The following is a 21,558-nucleotide window of genomic DNA, read 5'->3' as shown; positions in this document are numbered from 1 at the left end:
CATCTAATTCCAAAACCCCTGGAAATAACATAGAGTATTGGGATTAAATATAAACAGGAGAGGAATACTTTAATTTAGGCATCCCATAACACCTGTCTGAGGAGTTGGCATTGCACTAAGATGTGAATTTTAAATAGGACTCTAGTCAAATGTGATCTAGGAATACTGTTCCAGGTAAAGGAAACAAAAGCAAAGACCTTGAGAAAGAATGCACATGGTGTGTTCAAGAGATAGCAAGAAGGTTCAAGTGGCTGGAACATGTGAGCAAGCCAGAACAGAGAAGAAATGCCATGAGTACACTGGCACTACAGGCCATAGTTATGAGGTTTTTTTTGTTTGTTTGTTTGTTTGTTTATTTATGATAGTCACAGAGAGAGAGAGAGAGGCAGAGACACAGGCAGAGGGAGAAGCAGGCTCCATGCACCGGGAGCCTGATGTGGGATTCGATCCCGGGTCTCCAGGATCGTGCCCTGGGCCAAAGGCAGGCGCCAAACCTGCTGCGCCACCCAGGGATCCCATGAGTTTAGATTTTAGTCTAGATATGATGGAAACTCAATAGAGAGTATGGATCAGAAGACTGACATGATCTGATAAAAGAGAGCTCTGGCTGTTGTATAGTGAACAAACTATATACAGAAGCAAGGAAGATACTTAAAAGAGACTTTGGAAGTAGTCCAAATAATGGAAATGGGAAACATAGGGTCTAGAGTTGGTAACAATGGGATAGAAAAAGGACTGTGGATATTGAACAAAGGAATTATAAGACCAGAGTATGTATGAATTATTAACATAGGTATTATAGAGGCCAGGAACAGTATCCAGAGTAGTGCTAGTGCAAGAAACCATGACAACATGCTACAGTCACCAATGGATGAGGGCAGGAGATAAGGGCACTGGCAACAAGGATAACTATCAGATGGTATTAATGGGATTACACAGCTTTAAAGGAGCTGGAGCTCTGTCAATGAAAGGCAAGAAATGATTTTAGAAATGGGAATATGGACCAAGGAAAACACTCATCTTAAGATGGGGAGGGACAAAAAAAAAAAAAAAAAAAAAAAAGATGGGGAGGGACAGGGACAGCGAACAGCCTCTACTTGAGAGAGCCACAGGAGAAACAGTGTCATTAAGGAAGCCAGAATGCAGTTGGAAGAAAAAAAATCTAAAAAAAAACATATGAAGAAGAAACTAAGGATATCAAGGAATACACTAATTAATGAGGCAATATAGTTAGAGGTCCAATAAAGATGTATCTTTGTTAATTTAGCCCAAGGTCTCAGAGACCCATAGATATGATCATTATAGCACTTAAAATAATTTATCATTATATTGCTTATTTATTATTTACTATGTTGTCTACCTCCCTCAAGTAAGGTCTGTGAAGTTAGAGAATTTTCTGTTTTATTCACCTCTGTATCCATAGCACAGTGGCTAGTACATAATTGATGGGCTCAATATATATTCAGCAAATGAATTAATGATTATATTTCTATGTCTTCCTATAGTATCCACTGAAGCTCATTGTTGCTTGTGAATGGGAAAACATCTTGATAGAATTAGGAACAGAATTAACTTCTAACCATCCACATAATACAAACACAAATCATACGGCAGGGAGGAAGGGTTAAAGATAATAACTTTGAGGAAAGTAAAGGATGAGGCATCCTTAACAACAAATTTCAATTCAACTGTACAAAATGGGCAATCCTATTATTATTTCTAGACATATTAACTCCAAGTACTAGATTGCTATTTTTCCTAACAGGAAGACAACTATTCATTCTGGTCTCTAAAAACTCTTGGTCTCTTCCTACCTACTCACCTTATTCTTGTTTCTAAGCATTAAAATGTCAGTGTATTTTTAATTTATTGTAAATAATTTGGTAACCATCTAAATAAAGATTATTTATGACTGGTGTATTTTCCCTTTTTGGGATAGAGCAGAAATTCTACAATGCATTAAAGAGAAACTCTATAAATTATAGTAAAGTATGCTACTCTTTCATTCTACTACAGAACCACAAAATGAAGTTGAAATCAACTGTTCATTAATCTAGTGGCAACACAAGCAAAAAAAGCCTATACTTAGTGTTATAAAATGAACTGTAATCTCCCAAAATTCGTATGTTGAGGTCCTAACCTCTAAGAACTCAGAATGTGACTGTATTTGGAGATGGGATCTTTAAAGAGGTAATTAAGGTTAAATGAAGTCATGAGGGTAGGGGCCTAGTCCAATGTCCTAAGAAGAGGAAGAGACACCCAGGGATGCATGAGCATACTGGAAAGATCACATGGGAACACAGGGAGAAGGTGGTCATCTAAAAGCCAAGGAAAAAGGCCTCAGAAGAAATCAATTTGCCAACAGCTTCATATCAGAGTTCTAACCTCCAGAACTGCAAGAAAATAAATTTGTTTTCCAAGGCATCAGTCTGTAGTATTTTGTTACAGCAGCCCTAGCAAACTGATGCACTTAATATTTTCCAACTCTTCTTTTCCCAATGTGTAAGGTTGGTTGGTAGGTAGGTAGGTAGGTAGGTGGGCATTCATTCATTCACTCACTAATTTATTCAATTTATTTTAAAGTTTATATATTTAAGTAATCTCTATATGCAGTGTAGGGCTCAAACACACAACCCAGACATCAAGAGTTATGTGCTCTAACAACTGAGCCAGCCAGGTATGCCCCCCTCAATGTCTACGGTATTTAAATATAAACAGACAACTATTTTTTTTTAAAGATTTTATTTATTTATTCATGAAAGATACAGAGAGAGAGAGAGAGAGAGAGGCAGAGACACAGGCAGAGGGAGAAGCAGGCTCCATGCAGGAAGCCCTATGCAGGACTTGATCCCCAGTCTCCAGGATCACACCCTGGGTCGAAGGCGGCGCTAAACCACTGAGCCACCCGGGCTGCCCCAGACAAACAGTATTTAGTGATCACCAATTAAAAGAATTCTCCTTTGAAATAACTGATTAAATTCTGTTTATCAGTGGCACCTGGATGGCTCAGTTGGTTAAGCATCCGACTCTTAGTTTCAGCTCAGGTCATGATCTCAGGGCCATGAGGTCAAGCCCCACATGAGCCCCATGCTGGGCTTGGAGCCTGCTTCAGATTTTCTCTCTTCCTCTCCCTCTCCCTCTCCCCTGCTTCCCTGTCTTAAAAAAAAAAAAAAAAAAAAAAAAAAAAATCTGTTTATCAGAATACAAACAATTTTCTTATTTAGTTTTCCTATGATTAAAAACAATCACATGTATAGCACATGGGATCTCCTTTAAAAATGACTGGCAAACAATGAAATGATAATCTCTCCTATCTTCTCACCCCAAAATAATCTCCAAAGAAAATCTGTGCTTCTTCACTGACAAAGGTCTAGTTTATTAAAAGGATGTGAAGCTTACCGAATCGATCTGATCTAAAGAAATCTTCCCAGCATTTTTCTGTATGCTGTAATCTTGACCAGTGTATGAATGACTAAAATAAAAAGAAAATATTAAAATAAGATTTGTACAATATATTTTAATCACGTCAAAGGAAATTTTATTCTGAAACAGATTAAAATCACATTTTACATATATACCTTAGCAGAAACATAGCCAAGTGTTTTATATGTATTTAATAGAATATATTTTAAAAACTTACCCAAAAATAATACAAAAATATAGTGACTGTCTGGATCTCCTGATTCCTAGCGTAACATGTCATTTCCATTTCTTAGAAGCGTAATGCAAACAGTAGTTAAAGTTCAAATCTCTACGAGTGATCCCTTATTAACAGCACGGCAGCACAGTTAAGAATAAACTGGAGCTTGGGATGCCTGGGTGGCTCAGTGGTTGAGCATTTGCCATTGGCTCAGGTAAGGATCCCAGGGTCCTGGGATTGAGTTCGACATCAGGCTCTCCGCAGAGAGCCTGCTTTTCCCTCTGCCTGTGTCTCTGCCTCTGTGTGTCTCTCATGAATAAATAAATAATTGAAATCTTAAAAAAAAAAAAAAGAATAAACTGGAGCTTAAATAAGAAACCATCACTTACTAGCATAAGTCCTTCAGCAAGCTCTGTAGACTATATCCCAAGTTTCTTATCTGTCAAATAAAGGCAATAATGCCTGCTTTGCAGTGTTGATAGGAAGTCTGAACTGAAATAATTTCCTTTATTTTTTAAGATTATTTATTTGAGAGAGAAAAAATACACACATGGGGGAGGAGCAGAAGGTAAGAGAGAATCTCAAGACTCTGCGCTGAGCACAGAGCCCAACACAGGGCTCAATCTCATGAACCTAATACAACCTGGGCCAAAATCAAGAGTTGGACGCTTAACCAACCACTCAGGTGCCCCAGAACTAAAATAATTTTTGTTCAAGGACCTGACATATGGTAATTACTGTTTATTAAAACAAGTAACATCTGAATAGCACTTTACATGTGCAAAGTATCCCTCTAATTACATCCTCACAACAACCAGAGAGTTTTTATTTACATTTGAAAAATGAGGAAATTGGGCAGCCTAGGTGGCTCAGCAGTTTAGTGCTGCCTTCAGCCTGGGGCATGATCCTGGAGACCCTGGACTGAGTCCCATGTCGGGCTCCCTGCATGGAGCCTGCTTCTCCCTCTGCCTGTGTCTCTGTCTCTCTCTCTCTCTGTCTCATGAATAAATAAAATCTTTTAAAAAAATGTTTTAAAAAATGAAAAATGAGGAAATGGGGGCTCGGAGGAGTTAGAACCTGGTTCAGATAGCAACTCAGTAGTGTAGCAGGAACTTGACTTTTAATTCTCCATTCCTGGTTTCTGCACTATACCATGCCATCCTCTTCCCCGCAATGCATTTTTCTATTGTATCATTTACAAATTAGGAAATATAGCATGGTATATACTATCTAAAGCCATCTACCTTTGTAAACTGTCAGCTCCTTGACACAATGCTCAACTCCATCAACACTGATTCAGATGCAGGCATTCAAGTATGACATAATGAACAACAGCTGCTAGATTACATAGACAACCACAATCAAAGCAAGATTTATGCAGATCCACAACTAAAAGGAAATCCTGGAGTAAGCGATTACAATCATGAAAAATTCCAGACTCTGCTTAATAGCTGCTCAGTATGGATTCTTGCTGCTAAACAATACACACACTCAAATGCTCTGTAGAAAGGCTACAGTTCTTATAATCAATCTGCTGATTTAACAATGGGTATGAATTATGAAGCAAACCTAGGGGATATCTTGGGATGCTGCAGCCTCTGGCTAGGAGACTGTTCAAAATGTAGACTTCCCCTCCTACTCTGGGACTCTGCCTCCCTCCATGGGCTAAGAATGGCCTGAGAATTACTGAGAGTAGAATGAGCAGAATGTCAAGGAGTAGTACAGAATGATCCTATGGCCTAAAACACATCATCTTACCTTTGGTAATATTTCTCCCTTCAGTAACATATTTCTTTTCTTTTTAAGATTTTATTTATTTATTCATGAGAGACATACAGAGAGAGGCAGAGACACAGGCAGGGGGAGAAGAAGGATCCCTGTAGGGAGCCTGATGCGGACCCGATCCCTGGACCCTGGGATCATGACATGAGGCAAACGCAGATACTCAACCGCTGAACAACCCAGGAGTCCCCAGTAACATATTTCTGACAATTAATGCATTGCTGGATTCTATCCATTCTGTTTATGATAGTAGTAGCATGCCATATAAAATTCATGCTAAATTAAGCCAAAAGTTGTCATTTAAGTATTTTACATTTTAATAGACAGTTGTTTCAGTAGAATCTCGAGAATAAAGACATATTTTACTTTCCAACATATCTTACAGTAGAGCAAAGAGGCAGCATGAGGCAATGAAAATAGCGTAGGCTAGAATCTCAAGATCTCTTCTTCAGATCAGCTTTTAAATCATTAGTCTGGCAAACTGAGGCAAGGCATTTAACCATCTTGATTTGCACTATCCTCATTTGTAAACTGAATTAATGATGCCAGCCCTGCAAACTAACAGAAATGCTGGAGAAATGAAATGATATATTCAAAGTGCTAAATAAAATCAGTAAATCATATTCCAGGACACAGAACAACTGCAGTATTGACCAGTAGGTACAAAAAAGACAGGATGGGAAAGAAGGCAGCATGATCCTGTAGAGGAGCCATCACTCTGTTGCAAGGTACTAGGCTACTTTGTTGACCCAGCTTCTCGGTCTACAAATTGATTATAATCATCTACAGGGACTGTTCAGATCAAAAAGATTAACAAATACAAATGTCCTCTGTAAATGGTAACATGATGTACAAATATGAGTATAGTTACTGAATAAAGAGAGCCAAATGATATACTATACACAAGAAAGTTTTTCTCAGCCCAGATTATTGCAATATACTAAGTACAAAGAGAGGACATTTAAGAGGACACACACACTTGCCTGAATGGTACTATAAAATGCTTTGATGGTCTATGCAAAAGAGCTAAATTCCAAGGGGAAAAAATTAAAAGGAAAATGGTAGCAATGATTAATGGAGAGACCTATTATAGGATATAAATAACTACAGACAGAATATAAGGAAAACTATATATAGACATCACACTTATAAAAATATTAATAGACAGAAAGATGGCCACCAGCCAACCCAGTAAGGGCAAGCATGAAACCCATGGTAGGAAAACTGATGCAAATGAAGGCATTAAGGATCAGAATTAGGACTGAGATTTCTCCTTTACTCATTCATGACCAAAAGGGTCAACTTATGTCTTGATTAGGGAGTTCGTACATCACAGCTATTTAAAACGTGTTTGAACGAGGAATGGATAGATGAAACAGAGGTGGCAGGAATTTTCAGATACAAAAAAGGCAAATCACAAGAAGCATTTTTTCCAACACTGTGTAAGCATAAAGAATTATGAAAAGACTTTAGGCAAGAATTTACATTAATGTTTACACTTGAGAAAGAAAGCAGTGTGAAGAAATACTACAAAGAGCCAGGACCGGACAACACCAAATCAGTTGGAAGAATATTGCAGCATTACAGGGTGAGGAGCTGAAGTAAAGCAGTGGCAACTGACAAAGACAGGAAGACAATGAATGCAGAAGAAAAAACAAAACAGAACAAAGAACACCACCATAAAGAATAAAAATCCTTAAGAACAATTCACATTAGCTCATGAAACTGAGTCTTTTTGGGTTTTACTTGGAATTGCCAAGGAATGTTGCTAAATGAGATTCCTAAGAGGTATCCAGGAAAGGTGAGGCACCTTTATAACACACATTCAACACTCATATCAGCTTTGTATCATCCCAATTCCAAATGAATACAGGGACTACACTAATAAACAAAAATATACATGTTGAACTGTCAAAATATATTCTTATTTTCATGATTTAAAAAATAAACTTTATGAACATTTTTTAATCACTGTATTGGAGTGATTAGTAACATAGAAATAGTAATTTTTAACAACAAATACAATTTCCAATTAGTTCAAGATACACATATACAGCAGAAAATTTTCTATTTTTATTTTTATTTATTTATATATATTTATTTTATTTTTATTTGCTATAGTATCAAATGAAAGACACGAAGGGTGAAATGTTACAGTTTTCTCAAGTTACCAAAAAGCCAGGAAAGTAGTGAAAACAATAAAGATGCGATTCAATGAGTATTCAATTACATTAGAACACTATAGGGTACTTCTGCTAAAATGTAACAATTACTACACTGTACCTGCAAAATAAACAACTTTATTACCCTTAGCAGAACCACATGAATGGACAAAATCCAAGGATTAAATTTAATTTTTATCATTAGACTGTCAGACTTTTTCCACATCCCTGTCATTATCCTCATCTAATTCTAATTATCAAAAACCCAAAATAATCAATAAAAGCCCAAACCTTTTAAGAGTCTCTTTAGCCACTCGATCAATCACTCATTAAATATCTCTGTGACCAAGGAAAAAATCAAAAAGGAGTAAAGAATCCAGAAACAATCCAGAAAGAACAATGTGAGGAGAGCCACAACAACACTCAAAACAAATGTTCCTCAAGCCTGCAGAAAACAGGTCTCTTGTAAAAGGATGGGAAGAGAAATAAGCAATGGGCAGCAATAAAGCTAATTAAGCAATGAAATGGCAGTGATAGAGTTACATGCTTTCAAAACAGACTTGAGCAACCAGTAGGTAAGGCTGAGATGAGAGGAAGACAGACAATCATGAGAATGAGACTGTGGAGTACGTGGAAGAGCAGAAGATAATAGAAAATAATTTGAGTTCAGAGGCTTAGAAGTAGGATGTCAAGGGATGCCTGGTAGGTTCAGTGGTTGAGCATCTGCCTTTGGCTCAGGGTATAATCCCAGGATGTTGGAATTGATTCCTGCATTGGGCCCCCCATAGGGAGCTTGCTTCTCCCTCTGCCTAGGTCTCTGCCTCTCTCTGTGTCTCTCATGAATAAATAAATAAAATCTTAAAAAAAAAAAAAAAAAGAAATAGGACGCCATGACCACAGAAAAGGCAAAGGCCTGGATAGGTGTTTTAGTATTTTTATCATTTGCATGCAGTTTAACATTTTATATGCATTAAAACATCCTTAAATTTTGACCAAGTTCATAGAAGTATGTGATGTGAATGTATTAGGCTGTTGGAGGGGTTTAAAAGCAAGCATGTGATAAGGAGGTGGCATTTTGGACTAATAAAATCTATTTTTCTCAGAATGTGAAGGGTGAGCACATATCAGATGGGCAAGCAGAAAGAGATAAGGAAAGCCAAGGAAATTTCTAAGCCACAGTTTACAGATAAAGAAGTTGGGCCACATAGTAGAAAAGGCAAGCAGAGACAAAGGAGGAAAAAAACTGAAATTGGGTAGCTAGGTCCTATAATATAAGTCTCTAAACAAAAACCATTAAAATTAAAAGCAAACTTTAAATCTTATTTCTGTTTTTAATAACATAGCACCAGTCACCGTTTTAATGAAAATTCAAGGTTTTGTCAAGTTTAAGCATTTAAAAACCTAAACATATGCAAATTAGTATTGTCTAAGACAATTTTACAATTGTGTATAACAAACCCTTTGCTTACACAAAAGTACTTCAGTGACTATCATTTTTTTGTTTTGTTTGAGGTGATGGTGCTGTTATCTAATCTATTATAAGAAAACTAATGGTATATATAAAATATATAGAAGCATCTTCTTACTGTATCATTTGCTCAATAAACTTACATGTAGCTTTTTTAAAAATTTTATTTCAGAGAGAGTGTGAGTGGAGGGAGAACAGAGGGAAAGGGACAAGCCAACTCCACTCCACACTGAGCATGCATCTAATGTGGGGCTCAATCCCTTGACCCTGAAAGATCATGACCTGAGCTGAAATCAAGTCAGATGCTTAACTTAACCAACTGAGCCACCCAGGCATTCCACATGCAATTTAATTAAAACTCAGTCACATCTGAGGAACTTTTTCCTCCCATATTATCTTGCTCATTAAACAGTAAGAGGTAAGCACTAAGTTAGTTTTCCAATATAGCTAAAAATTACAGTAAATCGAAAATTATAAAGCTAACAGTTTCAAATAAATTAAAACCCAAAAGGTTGAAAAGTAAGCCTTTCAAAATATCTATATTTTTTTGTAATCAAATTCAAGATGATCCTATTTTAAATCAAATTAAATCAATCCAATGGTGGGGGATGTGGTGGAGAGATAAATGAGACAAGAATATATAATTAATCGGGATCCCTGGGTGGTGCAGCGGTTTGGCGCCTGCCTTTGGCCCAGGGCGCGATCCTGGAGACCCGGGATCGAATCCCATGTCAGGCTCCCGGTGCATGGAGCCTGCTTCTCCCTCTGCCTGTGTCTCTGCCTCTGTCTCTCTCTCTGTGTGTGACTATCATAAATAAATTAAAAAAAAAAAAAAAAAAGAATATATAATTAATCACATCAACACAGAGCTGGAGTTTTCCGAAAACACTACCACACATCTGATTTACAGAATAAAAATACAGTGGATATACATAAAGATAAATCTGAAACAGATACAGCTGCACACATCTGATCCATGAATCATAAGTGAAAGGCAGAAACAACAAAAATTTAAGTCCTGTTCAATGCACCACAAATATCAATATGAGCACTTAGGTACTCAATGGGGAATTGTTTTTGAGTGCTGAAACTGAGAGCTGGAAACAGAAAAGAAATTACATGAGAGTGGATTTGTGAGTCTCACTGCAAGATTAGCTGGTTAAGAAAAAAAAAAAAAGCTTCTCATGCTGTGGTGTTGATCGTTAGCAGAAGATGGATCATCACACCTTGGCTCCAAGAGTGGTATTCACAAGCTCCACTACTGTGACATAAATGCCACAGGACATAACTGACAAAAATGAGAGGTCAAAAGTCAGCTTTTCATGGGTGATCACTTCTCCAATCATTTTCTCCTTTTCTGACCAGGAATGAAAACTTGAGGGAGTAAACAAGGAGTCCCAGAATAGTTTCAACACTTTAGGAATTAGCTGCAGCTACTCTGCGTTTGCATGCATTTCCCAGGTCCACTTACCCAAGGCAAACATGCAGGCAGAACAGAATAATTACAGAGTAAGCCGAGTAATGACTACCACGGGTTTCAGAAGCCACTAGTCATGGGTTTGCATACACTCACCATCTGTGTGACTTGGTAAACACCTTTTATTCTGTTTCCTCACTGGTAAACAGAGATCATAAAAGGGATCACGAAAGTACCGTTTTAAAAGGGCTGTTATGAGGATCCCATGAGGTATCTTTAAAACAGTTTATCACAACATTTTTTACTCAAATTGTTATCATTATCATCATGATTATTCAGGCCTAAATTTATGACATTTAAACATTTTGGTTATTGGTTTTCTCTATTCTTAACCTTCACCAATTTCTTCTCTTGAATATGAGAAAAAATACATTTCTTCCCTACCTTCTTTATACTAACATATAAAATATTTAATCTTGAAGTAAGAGAATTTAGATGTTCTTGAATAACCTCATGATCTGGAAAGTTTTGTCTACACGTACATCCTTAGAAAGTTTTCAAAGTATAAAAATTCAACCTTGAATATGAGATTTCAATGGAATCCAATCTTGTAGAGCTACACTGTCCAATATAGTAGCCATTTGCCAACTATGATCATTAAGCACCTGAAATGTAGCTTGGTCTGATTTAAGAGGTTCAATAAATGTAAAATATGCATGGGTTTCAAAGACTTAGTACGAAAAAGATAATGTAAAACATTTCATTAAACATTTTTCATATTAATTACATGTTGACATGGTATTTTGGGTATAAGTTAAATAAGATTATTGATATTAATTTCACTTAGGTATTCTAAAATTATAGGGCACTTAAGTGGCTCAGCCAGTTAAGCATCCAACTCTTGATTTCAGCTCAGATCATGATCTCAGGGTCATGAGATCAAGCTCTGAGTCAGGCTCTGCACTGGGCATGGGACCTGCTTAAGATTCTCTCCCTCTCTCTGCCCCCCCCCAATAAATAAATAAATAAATAAATAAATAAATAAATAAATAAATAAATATTTATACATATACATAAAATTACATATGAAGATTACATTTGGTTCAGGTGACTCTCATGCAATGCTACACAATGAGCAGGAGGACTTAACAACATGCGGCAATCAAATGACTCTCTTGAGTACTAGGCATACCTGTAATAGTAGCCAACTGACTTATCCTGACTTCAAGATGGTCTCTGCTAGTCATAAGCAGAATATAAACTGCAATTGGGTCCACTAAAGGAAGTGCCTCAAGTCTATTGCAAATATGTTTGTTTTCACATTTCACTTAGGAATCAGGTTTTTAAACTTGAGCCACATTTTTGTCACCTATAGTGTTAGGAAAGCAATCTTGAATTCTCATTATTTTGGAGGTAAACTGAAATGTTTCTTCACGGGGTTGGGAGGGTACTGTGACACATTTATATTTGGGAGTTTTGGGGGCTGCCTGCCCACTTCAACATCTAATTATAACTGTCCATTCTTCTCCCATTCGTAAGAAGCCATGCATGATAGGTTGGATATGAATATGAATATGAATATGAATATGGATGACAGCAAAACTCGGCCAGACTGGAGAGAATTCATCTGCCATCCTCAGGGAATGCCTCTCTGCCCTCCTTCCTCCACAACAGATAGATTCAGAGGGTCATAAAACAATAGCATGTAAAACCTATTTCCTTTCTTTGTCAAGCATTTCCCAGTACTCTTGAATCTAAAGAGGTTAACACTATTTACTTCTTTCTGTCTGGCAGCCTATAGTTTATCATATCTTAAAAACTGGTATAAAATAAAAAAGCAGTGAAGAATGCATCACAAGTAATCAAAACTGATCTCTGTATCAAAGAAACATTTATTTGAACTATTAAAAAGTAAGCTAATACATCTTTCAAAATAAACTGTAATCTCCTACATCATTCTATAAAAGCATACCAAGCCAATACAAACTTTTCACATAAAGCCAGGTGTGATCATGGCACAAATGGAAAAACAATTTCAGGAAAGAGGAAACAAAGGTTTTGTATATCACCCACATATATCCACTTTTGCAATCACAATTTTACCCACTTTAGACGTTGAAAAAAAATAGTCTGCCCACATAAGCTACCTACTCAGACATTTAGAAAGCTTAGTCCCTGCAGTTTGGATTTGTTGGGTGGGTAAGATATCAAGGAAGATGAAGTTACAATATATCATTTCCTGCTGTGAAGGACATCACAGGAAAATTCACTCAACAGCTGTCACCACTGAAATTGAAATGAGTTTCTTTTTATAAGCTAAATCCCTAGTAAATGGTATCCAACTTGTGTTAGCCCTGGTGATTTTCCCTGCAGTTATTCCAAATGAGAACACAATCAATAAAACTCTGTTATAAACTGAACGTAAATTATTTTTCCTTAAGCATGAAGTTTACTCAACTTTGCATTTAAAAAACTCCCCCAAAAAACTACCACCAGCCAATACATAGTGTAAATGATCTATATTTCTCGACAACTGAGAGAATCTGTATGATTCCAAGAGATTCACATATCCAATAAAAATCAAGATCATGTAGGTTCCTATATTGGGAAGGAACTATAATAACTTCTACTGTAATTTAGGTTGGTTTCGCACTTTCATATTTTCCTATTTATTCCAATTTCTAAGCTACAATAATCCAATGAACTACAAGACTGCACCTCATTTCTTTATCAAAAATACTTCTAAGGGTGCCTGGGTAGCTCAGTCAGTAAAGCGTCTGCCTTTAGCTCACATCATGATCCCAGGGTCCTGGGATCGAGTCCCACATTGAGCTACCAGCAGAGAGTCTGTTTCCCCTCTACCTATCCCCACTGCTTGTGATCTCTCCATCTCAAGCTCTCTCTCTCTCAAATAAATAAAATCTTAAAAAAAAAAACCTCTACCTTACAAAAGTCAAGTCATTGAACTACATACCCTTAAAATGAGTGCATTTCATTGTATATAAATTATATCTCAATAAAATTGATTTAAAAAGTAAAATACATACATCCTTAGAAGATACAAACTATAGCCTTACATAGGTATTTTCAATACGCACATTTTTTAAAGGGAGGGCGGGAGAAGGGAGAGGAGGGAGAGAGAGAATGTCAAGGAGACTCTGCACTGAGCATGTTGCCCAGCATGGGGCTTGGTCTCACAACACTGGGATCATGACCTGAGCCAAAATCAAAAGTCAAATGCTTAACCAACTGAGGCACCCAGTTGCCCCTCAATATACAAATTTAAAGCCCCCAACAAATATCTCTATTTTCATAAGTAAAAATTTTATATTCCTTTATGTTTTTAGTGTATATTCTGGTAGTCTAATGACCCTCCTAAAGAGAAGATGTTCTGATTTGGTGTTGATCTAGAATAGTCAAATGACAATTTAAAAAAAGGTCACCTGAGAGAGTAATAATGAAAAATTGAAGGATGGGAGGACCATGGAATAAAGTTCTAACATCCAGCAGAATGAATATATTAAAAATTGATAGATACCTCTCATTCCCTCACAAATAATTTACAGAGTATAGAATGCTTCTGAGATTGGCTATCAAGTTTGCCACACAAGTTTGTGGCATTCTAGGATTACCCCTCACATCTGTTCCCTAAGAACAGTAGGGTCACAAGGTTTTGGAGGTTTTGGGGAGAAAGTGGGAGAAAGATGAGATGAAGGGGACAGCTAATGAAGACAAACTAAAAGTCACAGTCCAGAAGTCACATACTTTCCCTGTATGCTTCTTTGGTCTTCAATAGCCATTTATACTGGTTCATAATGTTTAAATGTTTCATTTCATAGATAAAAATAGCAAGGTATATAATACTTTTGGTTTTACTTTGTTTCACTTTTTAAATACACACTTTCAATATCTGCATTTATTGGGGAGAAAGAAAGGGGTTTCCCTTCTGAGGTCGCACCGAGGAATAGAAAGTACTTCCAGTTGTCCATGATCAGTTCCTGGTTTCATGAAAGAATCCCAAATCCCCAAAGGACAAAACCAGCACTCAATTTCTACAAAGGTAGAGTGAATATTTATCAGAATTCTTCCTTGGAAATGAGAGAAAAGCCACCAGCTTTTTGTCCCAACTACCATCTCTTTCACTCTCAACATTTAGTAGTGTTAAAAACAAGACAACAGGTCCAAAATGGAGTCACTTACACTCACAACATGAAACTAAGACTTAATTACAGTTTCAGCTTTCCCAGAAATGGAATCTTAAAACAGTCAGGAAACACCTAATCAGTACTAGTTATTAAGTTATCTGCCTGACAGACCCCTGCCATGCCCTAAAGGAAAGTGACCTTGCAATAATCAAGCCTCATTTTATCTAGTATAATTTCCTCATTCCTACTCCCTTTTGCCTATAGAGGTCTTTCATTCTGTATAGCTCCTTGTAGCTCATTTCTATTAACCTGGATGCTGCCTGATTCATGAATTACTGAACAAAGCCAATAAGGTCTTTAAAATTTATTTAGTTGAAGTTTTTTTTTTAACCGTAGCTTTAAAAACTAAGCAAGAGGGGACCCCTGGGTGGTGCAGCGGTTTAGCGCCTGCCTTTGGCCCAGGGCGCAATCCTGGGGACCCGGGATCGAATCCCACGTCGGGCTCCCAGTGCATGGAGCCTGCTTCTCCCTCTGCCTATGTCTCTGCCTCTCTCTCTCTCTCTCTCTCTGTGACTATCATAAATTAAAAAAAAAAAAAAAAAAAAAGACAACTAAGCAAGAGGTAAATTTTTATTTTTTATTTTTTTAAATTTTATTTATTTATTCATGAGACAGAGAGAGAGAGAGAGAGAGAGAGAGGCAGAGACATAGGCAGAAGGAGAAGCAGGCTCCATGCAGGGAGCCGGATGCAGGACTCGATCCAGGATCTCCAGGATCAGGCTCTGGGCTGAAGGCAGATGCTCAACCGCTGAGCCACCCGGGTGCCCCAGCAAGAGGTAAAATTTTAAAACCTGAAAGTGTTTTCTCCCATTTATTCACTCATTCAAGTGTTTACTGAGGTCTTATTTGGCCAGCCTTGCTGTAAGTGATGGAAAGATAGCAGTAAACAAGGTAGACAAATTTCTTGCTCTCATGGAGCTTCTGCTGCAGACAAACATTTAAAAAAATGAAAGAATAAAAATGGTCATTTCAGCTAGTGATGTTTCTGTGAAGAAAAAAAAGACTAAGGTAATATCATAAAGCACTGGGGGAGGGGCTTTAAATCAGGTAATTAGGAACAAATCTCTGTAAGATCTCAGAAGAGACTCAGGCTCATTTGATGGATGCCCTTAGAAGCCTCCTTGAGATCGTATGTATGTAGTAGGTCACAGACCAAGGTAGCTCAATTAAAAATGAGCTTTTAATTCACTTTGCATTATCTTCTACAGAACTTCTTTCTAAATAGTAGTTATAAACAACTGAGAGGGCATTAAACCTTTAGTGAGTCTTAGCAGTCTGTCTCTCCTCAGCCCAGTTCACTGAATTTTGTTTTGTGAATAAAACTGGATGGACTAGCACAGGTACAGAACACTTCCATCATTACAGAAAGTACAGCACTAAACAAATCATTTTTAGCTGCAAATATATTAGTTACTACCACAATGCTTTCTTGGGCTTTTTAAGAAAGTTATTTCACATAGCATCATCACCATTTTGTACTTTGTTAGCACTTTATGCCTAACACACTGTAAAATAATTTTCTTTATTACTTAACTGGAGGACAATCAGTGTTTTAAAGAAATTCACTAAGTGAACAATAGGAAACTTAATAAATGAAGATAATAAAACTACTTGAAAAGCATAAGCAATCATAAATTTTGCTTTCCAGGAAGACTACCAGCATCCATAATCCAGAAATCCCTATGAAACTATGGAGTCAGGCAGCTAACAGAAACCTAAAACTTCTAGTTATAGATAAGGTACAAGAATACTCTGAAAAAAAAACCTCTGCAAGGCTTCATTATTTCCATGATACTATGTACTCTCACAAAATCTCTATCTCTACTATGCTAACAATCATTATGATTTATTGTAATTACTTTAGTTAAAATTCTTTAACTGTTTTCTGATCGTTAAGCCCTATAAGAGAAGTTAAGTAGGTATCCTTAGAACCTAGCACCAAGTCTTGCCCCGAGTAGAAGTTCTCTAAAAATGTTAAATAAATAATAATAAAACAAACTCCTAGAAGGCTAAAAGGTTTATGACCATGTATTTACTAAATAGCTCTCATACCAAAGTACTTCCACAAGGCACAGCCACTATGCACAATCTCATTACAAAGGGTACATATTTGCCATAGCTACAGAGCCAGTCAAACAGACAGAAAGATCTTCCTATTTTTTTCCCACATCATTAAAAAGAAAATCAGTAACTAATTTAGGTTTCTGTAAATATAATTTTATTTTTATTTTTCTGTAAATCATTTGTTAATCCTTTTTTCCACTTTAAAACATGTTAAGCCAGCAAAGTGAATTAACCTATCTAAAAAACCCCAGAGAAATTTAATATTCTATATAAGTTAAGAGTGGTGCTTTACTTGTAAAACTGATGAAAAGTAATGCAAAAGCTGTTTGCAACCCCCCAAAAGAAATGCCCTCACTGTGATAGATCAATGCCCTTCCAAAGACATTTGCACTCTAATCCCTGGAACCTATGAATATGTTAGGTTACAAGGCAATAGAGACTATGCTGAAGCAGTTAAGGTTAAAGACCTTAAGATGGGGAGACTATCCTGTATATCTATATAGGCCAATCTAATCATGCGAGGTTTGGCTCTTCTCAGGATGGAAGCAGAAAGATGCAGCAGAAGTTGGAGAGGTTTGAAGCTTAAGGAGGACATATGTGATGTGTGGTTGATGGCTCTGTGACAGGACCCTCATCCAAGTACCAGAAAGAGACCTCCAGCAGCTCCTGGAAAGCCTAAGAAATGTGGGCAGTCTGTAGGGGCAAAGACAGGACCTTGACAGCCAACAAGGAAACAAGGACCTCAGTCCCACCCACTCTAAGGAACTCAATTCATCCAACACTATGAATAAGCTTGGAAGCAAATTCTTCCCTAGAATCTCCACTAAGGAACCATAGCCCTGCTAACCTCTTGATTTTTATCTCGATGAGACCCATGTCAGATTTCTAACCTATAGAATGATATAATGAGTGTTGTTTTAATCTACTACATTTGTGGTAACCTGATACGGCTACAATAGAAGGTTCTAATCTAGATGCATTAATAAGGTTCAAAATTCAGCTTCCTGAATTCTATCTTTTTCAAGTAGTAGTTCCACTTGTTAAGAACTCTGTCATTTTCTCGCCTGGGCAACATGACACTCTTAGAATAATGAATCCTCTTGTATCTTCAAAACTATGCCCCATCTAGTTAGCTGCTGCTCTTGGTTCTTATCTCTGTCTGCTCGGAAACACCTATGTTAAAATTCCTTCATAATGAAGTCAACATGGCATTTCCTCTACCGGTTGACTTCATCTGGCTGTACAGAAGCTACTAACACTCTTTAATTTTTCTTTACAGGTTTATTCAACCAAAAATGAAACACACATGCACCCATAAACCCCCAATAAAATGGGAATGGTTAAGTAAAAACAGACATATCTTCAATTGGGCCTTCTGCAGCCACTTAAAATTAGACCATGGAAATAAATTTTATACCTAGTTATGACATATTAAGAGAAAAAGATTTTTTTTAAAGTTTAACCACTTTATATATAATTACATAAAATTATAGAGCTTACAACAAAAGCCTAGCAGTGGTTTTATGAGTAAGGCGGAGTTCTTTTCTTCTATTTTGCCGAATTTTATTGCGCCTATAAATTGCATCAGAAACACTTAAATGGCATTAAATTTGTAACATAACCCGCATCCAGATACCACCCCTCGCAAATAAGATTTCCCACCTCTATTTATGCTACTGGATAAAGCTGCAGTGATTATTATTCCAGTACACCTTTGGGTGGAGATGTGTGTAGGTATATGTGTGTGTATAAAATGGTCTTCTTTGTTTGTCAGAATATAAACGTTTTAACGGACCACATCTATTAGTTTCCTTTGTATACAATCAGAGTATCCTTTAGAATGCCCTTCACACAACAAGAAGCTGATTTTAACAAATGCTTTTTGTACATTTCTAAGAGGCACATTTCTCAGAAGACATGAACATTCCCCATGCAGAACACATTTCTAAGGAGGTGTGAACATTCTCTACAGAGGTGGAAAAGAATAATTCAAAGGACAATAAATAATGGAGAAGAATATATTCTTTCTAATTTATTAGTATTTTACAAGGCACCTAGAACACTTTCACAATAATCACTGAGCTATATAAAAGTGTGTGTCATCCCACGTAAAAAAGGAAAGAAATAGTTCAAAGTAGTGCCAAAGGCTGGAATAGGTGATGGGACAGAGCTAACAAACAACTAGAATACATGGACACATGAATGAGGCTTTCATTTCAGCCCTCAATTGGTGGAAGGCCCTATGCACTAAACCTTTTTCTAGCACATGAATGCCCACACAATTTTCTGATTTCAAAATGAGAACTAATCCAGAAAGAAACACAGAAAACTGCACCACTATGGATATTGGGGAAAAATCTCTCACAGAGATTGCATTTCTGATATAAAATCTGTGACAGCAAGAACCTGATAGAAGTAAATAAAAATGGGTACATATTAACCAAATGTAACTGTATTAGGAAACAAATTTACCAAAGGGGTCTGTAATAATCCCAAAGGAAGATGCTTTCATCATTTTAAATGATTTTAAAATAAACGTTAATATAAACATCTGTTTACAAATTCAGATTGCATTACCAGTTACTCCATGTGATACAGTCCAAGTATTTACTATAGGCAGTATTTTGCTTTGCTAGCTTATTTTATCTTTCTTTGATTTCTAATTTATTGTTGGGTTGAAATATGCTAACAAAATTAGGAGAAACATAACAAATACAAGTTTTTTTAATTAGTTATTATTTAATTGAGGGTACAACATTAAATAAGAGCAACTATTAAAGTATCCATTATATTCTGGCCCCATTCATTTCATATCTTGGGAGTAGGGGGATGAAGGAAGAAGACATAATACACTGCAGGGAAAGGTGCTATTTTTTAAGGAAAAAAAATTTCAATCACACAAAGTTATAACACATGAAATGTAAGTTTTCCTCTTTCTTTCTAGTTTAACCTGCTCATATTTATTTGTAAGTGACATAATAAAAATAATCTTTAACATAAGCCCTTGATAGTATAATAACATTTTGTAAATACTATCCCATGGGTACTATAATTAGGGTAGCAAAGATATTTATTTACAATAAACTTCTACATTGATAGGAATATAGCCCAAGACCTTTAAATATCTCCAAATTAAAAATTAGTACACTATACAATTTACTCTAGAACATCCAGTGATGGATGAGGCTAACAGTAGAGTCACAGTGTATCATCTAATAACCTATTGGATGATACATCTCATATTAGATGTATTGAGGAAAGTAGAAATGATGATTTACACAAATTCTCTCCGACATTTTGAAATTTAACTTTTTTTTTTGTAAGTCTAAGCAAGCTTAGTTCTTCCAAGTGAGGAGTTCTTGCTATCACTTTTGAAAAAACAGCAGTCTTATTAAACATAATCTATTCATTTCTTTTGAAGGAAGGGAATTATAGACCCTGAAAAAGAAAAAACCTGAAAAATCAGGTGAACCTGATCAGCTGAACCTGAACGTGAACCTCTTGAGGCTCCATCACCAAACTTTAAAATAGGGATAATGAGGGGCACATATGTGGCTGGCTCAGTTGGTGGAGCATATGTCTCTTATCTCAGGGCTGTGAGTTCAAACCCCATACTGTGTATAAAGATCACTTAAAAATAAATTAAAATAAGAATAGGGATAATAATAATAAAGGACCATCTATCATGGGATGGTCTCATGGGATGAGATGGTCTGAACTATAAAAAGCCAAGTTAGAAAGTACTTTGTAAACTCTAGCCAGTATGATTTCTTGGTCCCATTTGTTCCTACCTCTTCTAAAAACTTGCCCCTTCAATTATTTCCTCTTAGTTCCACTGACCTCATTCTCCCCTTAACCAGTATGTTCACCTTTCCAATCATAAGGAAAAAATACAAGATTTTCTTCAACTAGGAAACTCATAGATACTATCCTCTTTCTTTCCTTGCTCTGCCAAGAGTAGCCTACCCTCCCCTGTATTTCCACAGCTTAATTTCTCATTCCTTAATTTCTTATCAGTACCATTATAATGGTGTGGCTAAGCCACCAGTGGCTCCCACTTGCCTAATCCAACTGATATTATGTAGTTCTAATCTGACTTTTCTGTAGCATTTGGTTGTGTTTACTATTTCTGTTTGAAATCTTTCCCTTAGCATCTCTGATCCCGCTATCACTTTGTTGTGTTTCTGTTTCATTCAAGATTCCTCCCCACTTTTTACTGGTTTCTCTTTTAGTCCATCCATCTCCTACCTTCATCATTGCCATCAAAAATCACTTGAACACTGATGTTCTATGTATGAGTTTTATTCAGGGCCATGTCCCTCTGTCACTTTATACTCTCTCCCTGGGTGATATCAGCCATTGTCCTGATTTTAACCACCACCTAAAGACTGATGATTAGCAAATGTTTCTCTCTGCTCTAAACCTTACTCTTAAACTGTGGTCTGTATTCTGCTACTTACTAAACATTCCGTTGATATGTTCCACAGGCACCTCAAGTTTAAAATATCTGAAACTACTGAACATATAATGTCAGCAACCATATTCATTCCTTAATCCCCTAGTTTTCCTTTATATTCCTTCTTCATTAGTGACAACATCATCCCCCAAGTGAGAATAAAGTTCAGTCCAATGGCAGTACCCCCTGGGAGCCACTACTGTGCTAGGGAGTATGGAATCCAAAACAACTAGTCATGACCCCATTGTTTAAAATCATTCCATGAGAAACACAGTTTATATAGTAAAATAATGTATTTTATGATTAATTCTATTAGAAAGGTTTACAAATTTTGCACCATGTTTAAGTGCCTATCTCTCAAAGT

General features: G+C 36.6%; 1 protein-coding gene across 2 annotated transcripts in view; it reads right to left on the bottom strand.

Annotated features, from left to right (window-relative positions):
- PRIM2 (DNA primase subunit 2) overlaps positions 1-21,558 on the bottom strand; it is a 307,896-nt gene that overhangs the window by 104,414 nt on the left and 181,924 nt on the right. For both annotated transcript variants that reach the window (XM_035698082.2, XM_025419133.2), the window contains exon 9: positions 3,400-3,472. In XM_035698082.2, the coding sequence (XP_035553975.1) occupies positions 3,400-3,472 (73 nt within the window). The remainder of the gene's footprint in view (positions 1-3,399; positions 3,473-21,558) is intronic.

The sequence above is a fragment of the Canis lupus genome, chromosome 12 (genome assembly GCF_003254725.2).
Source record: "Canis lupus dingo isolate Sandy chromosome 12, ASM325472v2, whole genome shotgun sequence".
NCBI lineage: Eukaryota > Metazoa > Chordata > Mammalia > Carnivora > Canidae > Canis > Canis lupus.
Note: the sequence above shows the minus strand (reverse complement) of the source record. Positions and strands in the feature narration are given on the sequence as shown.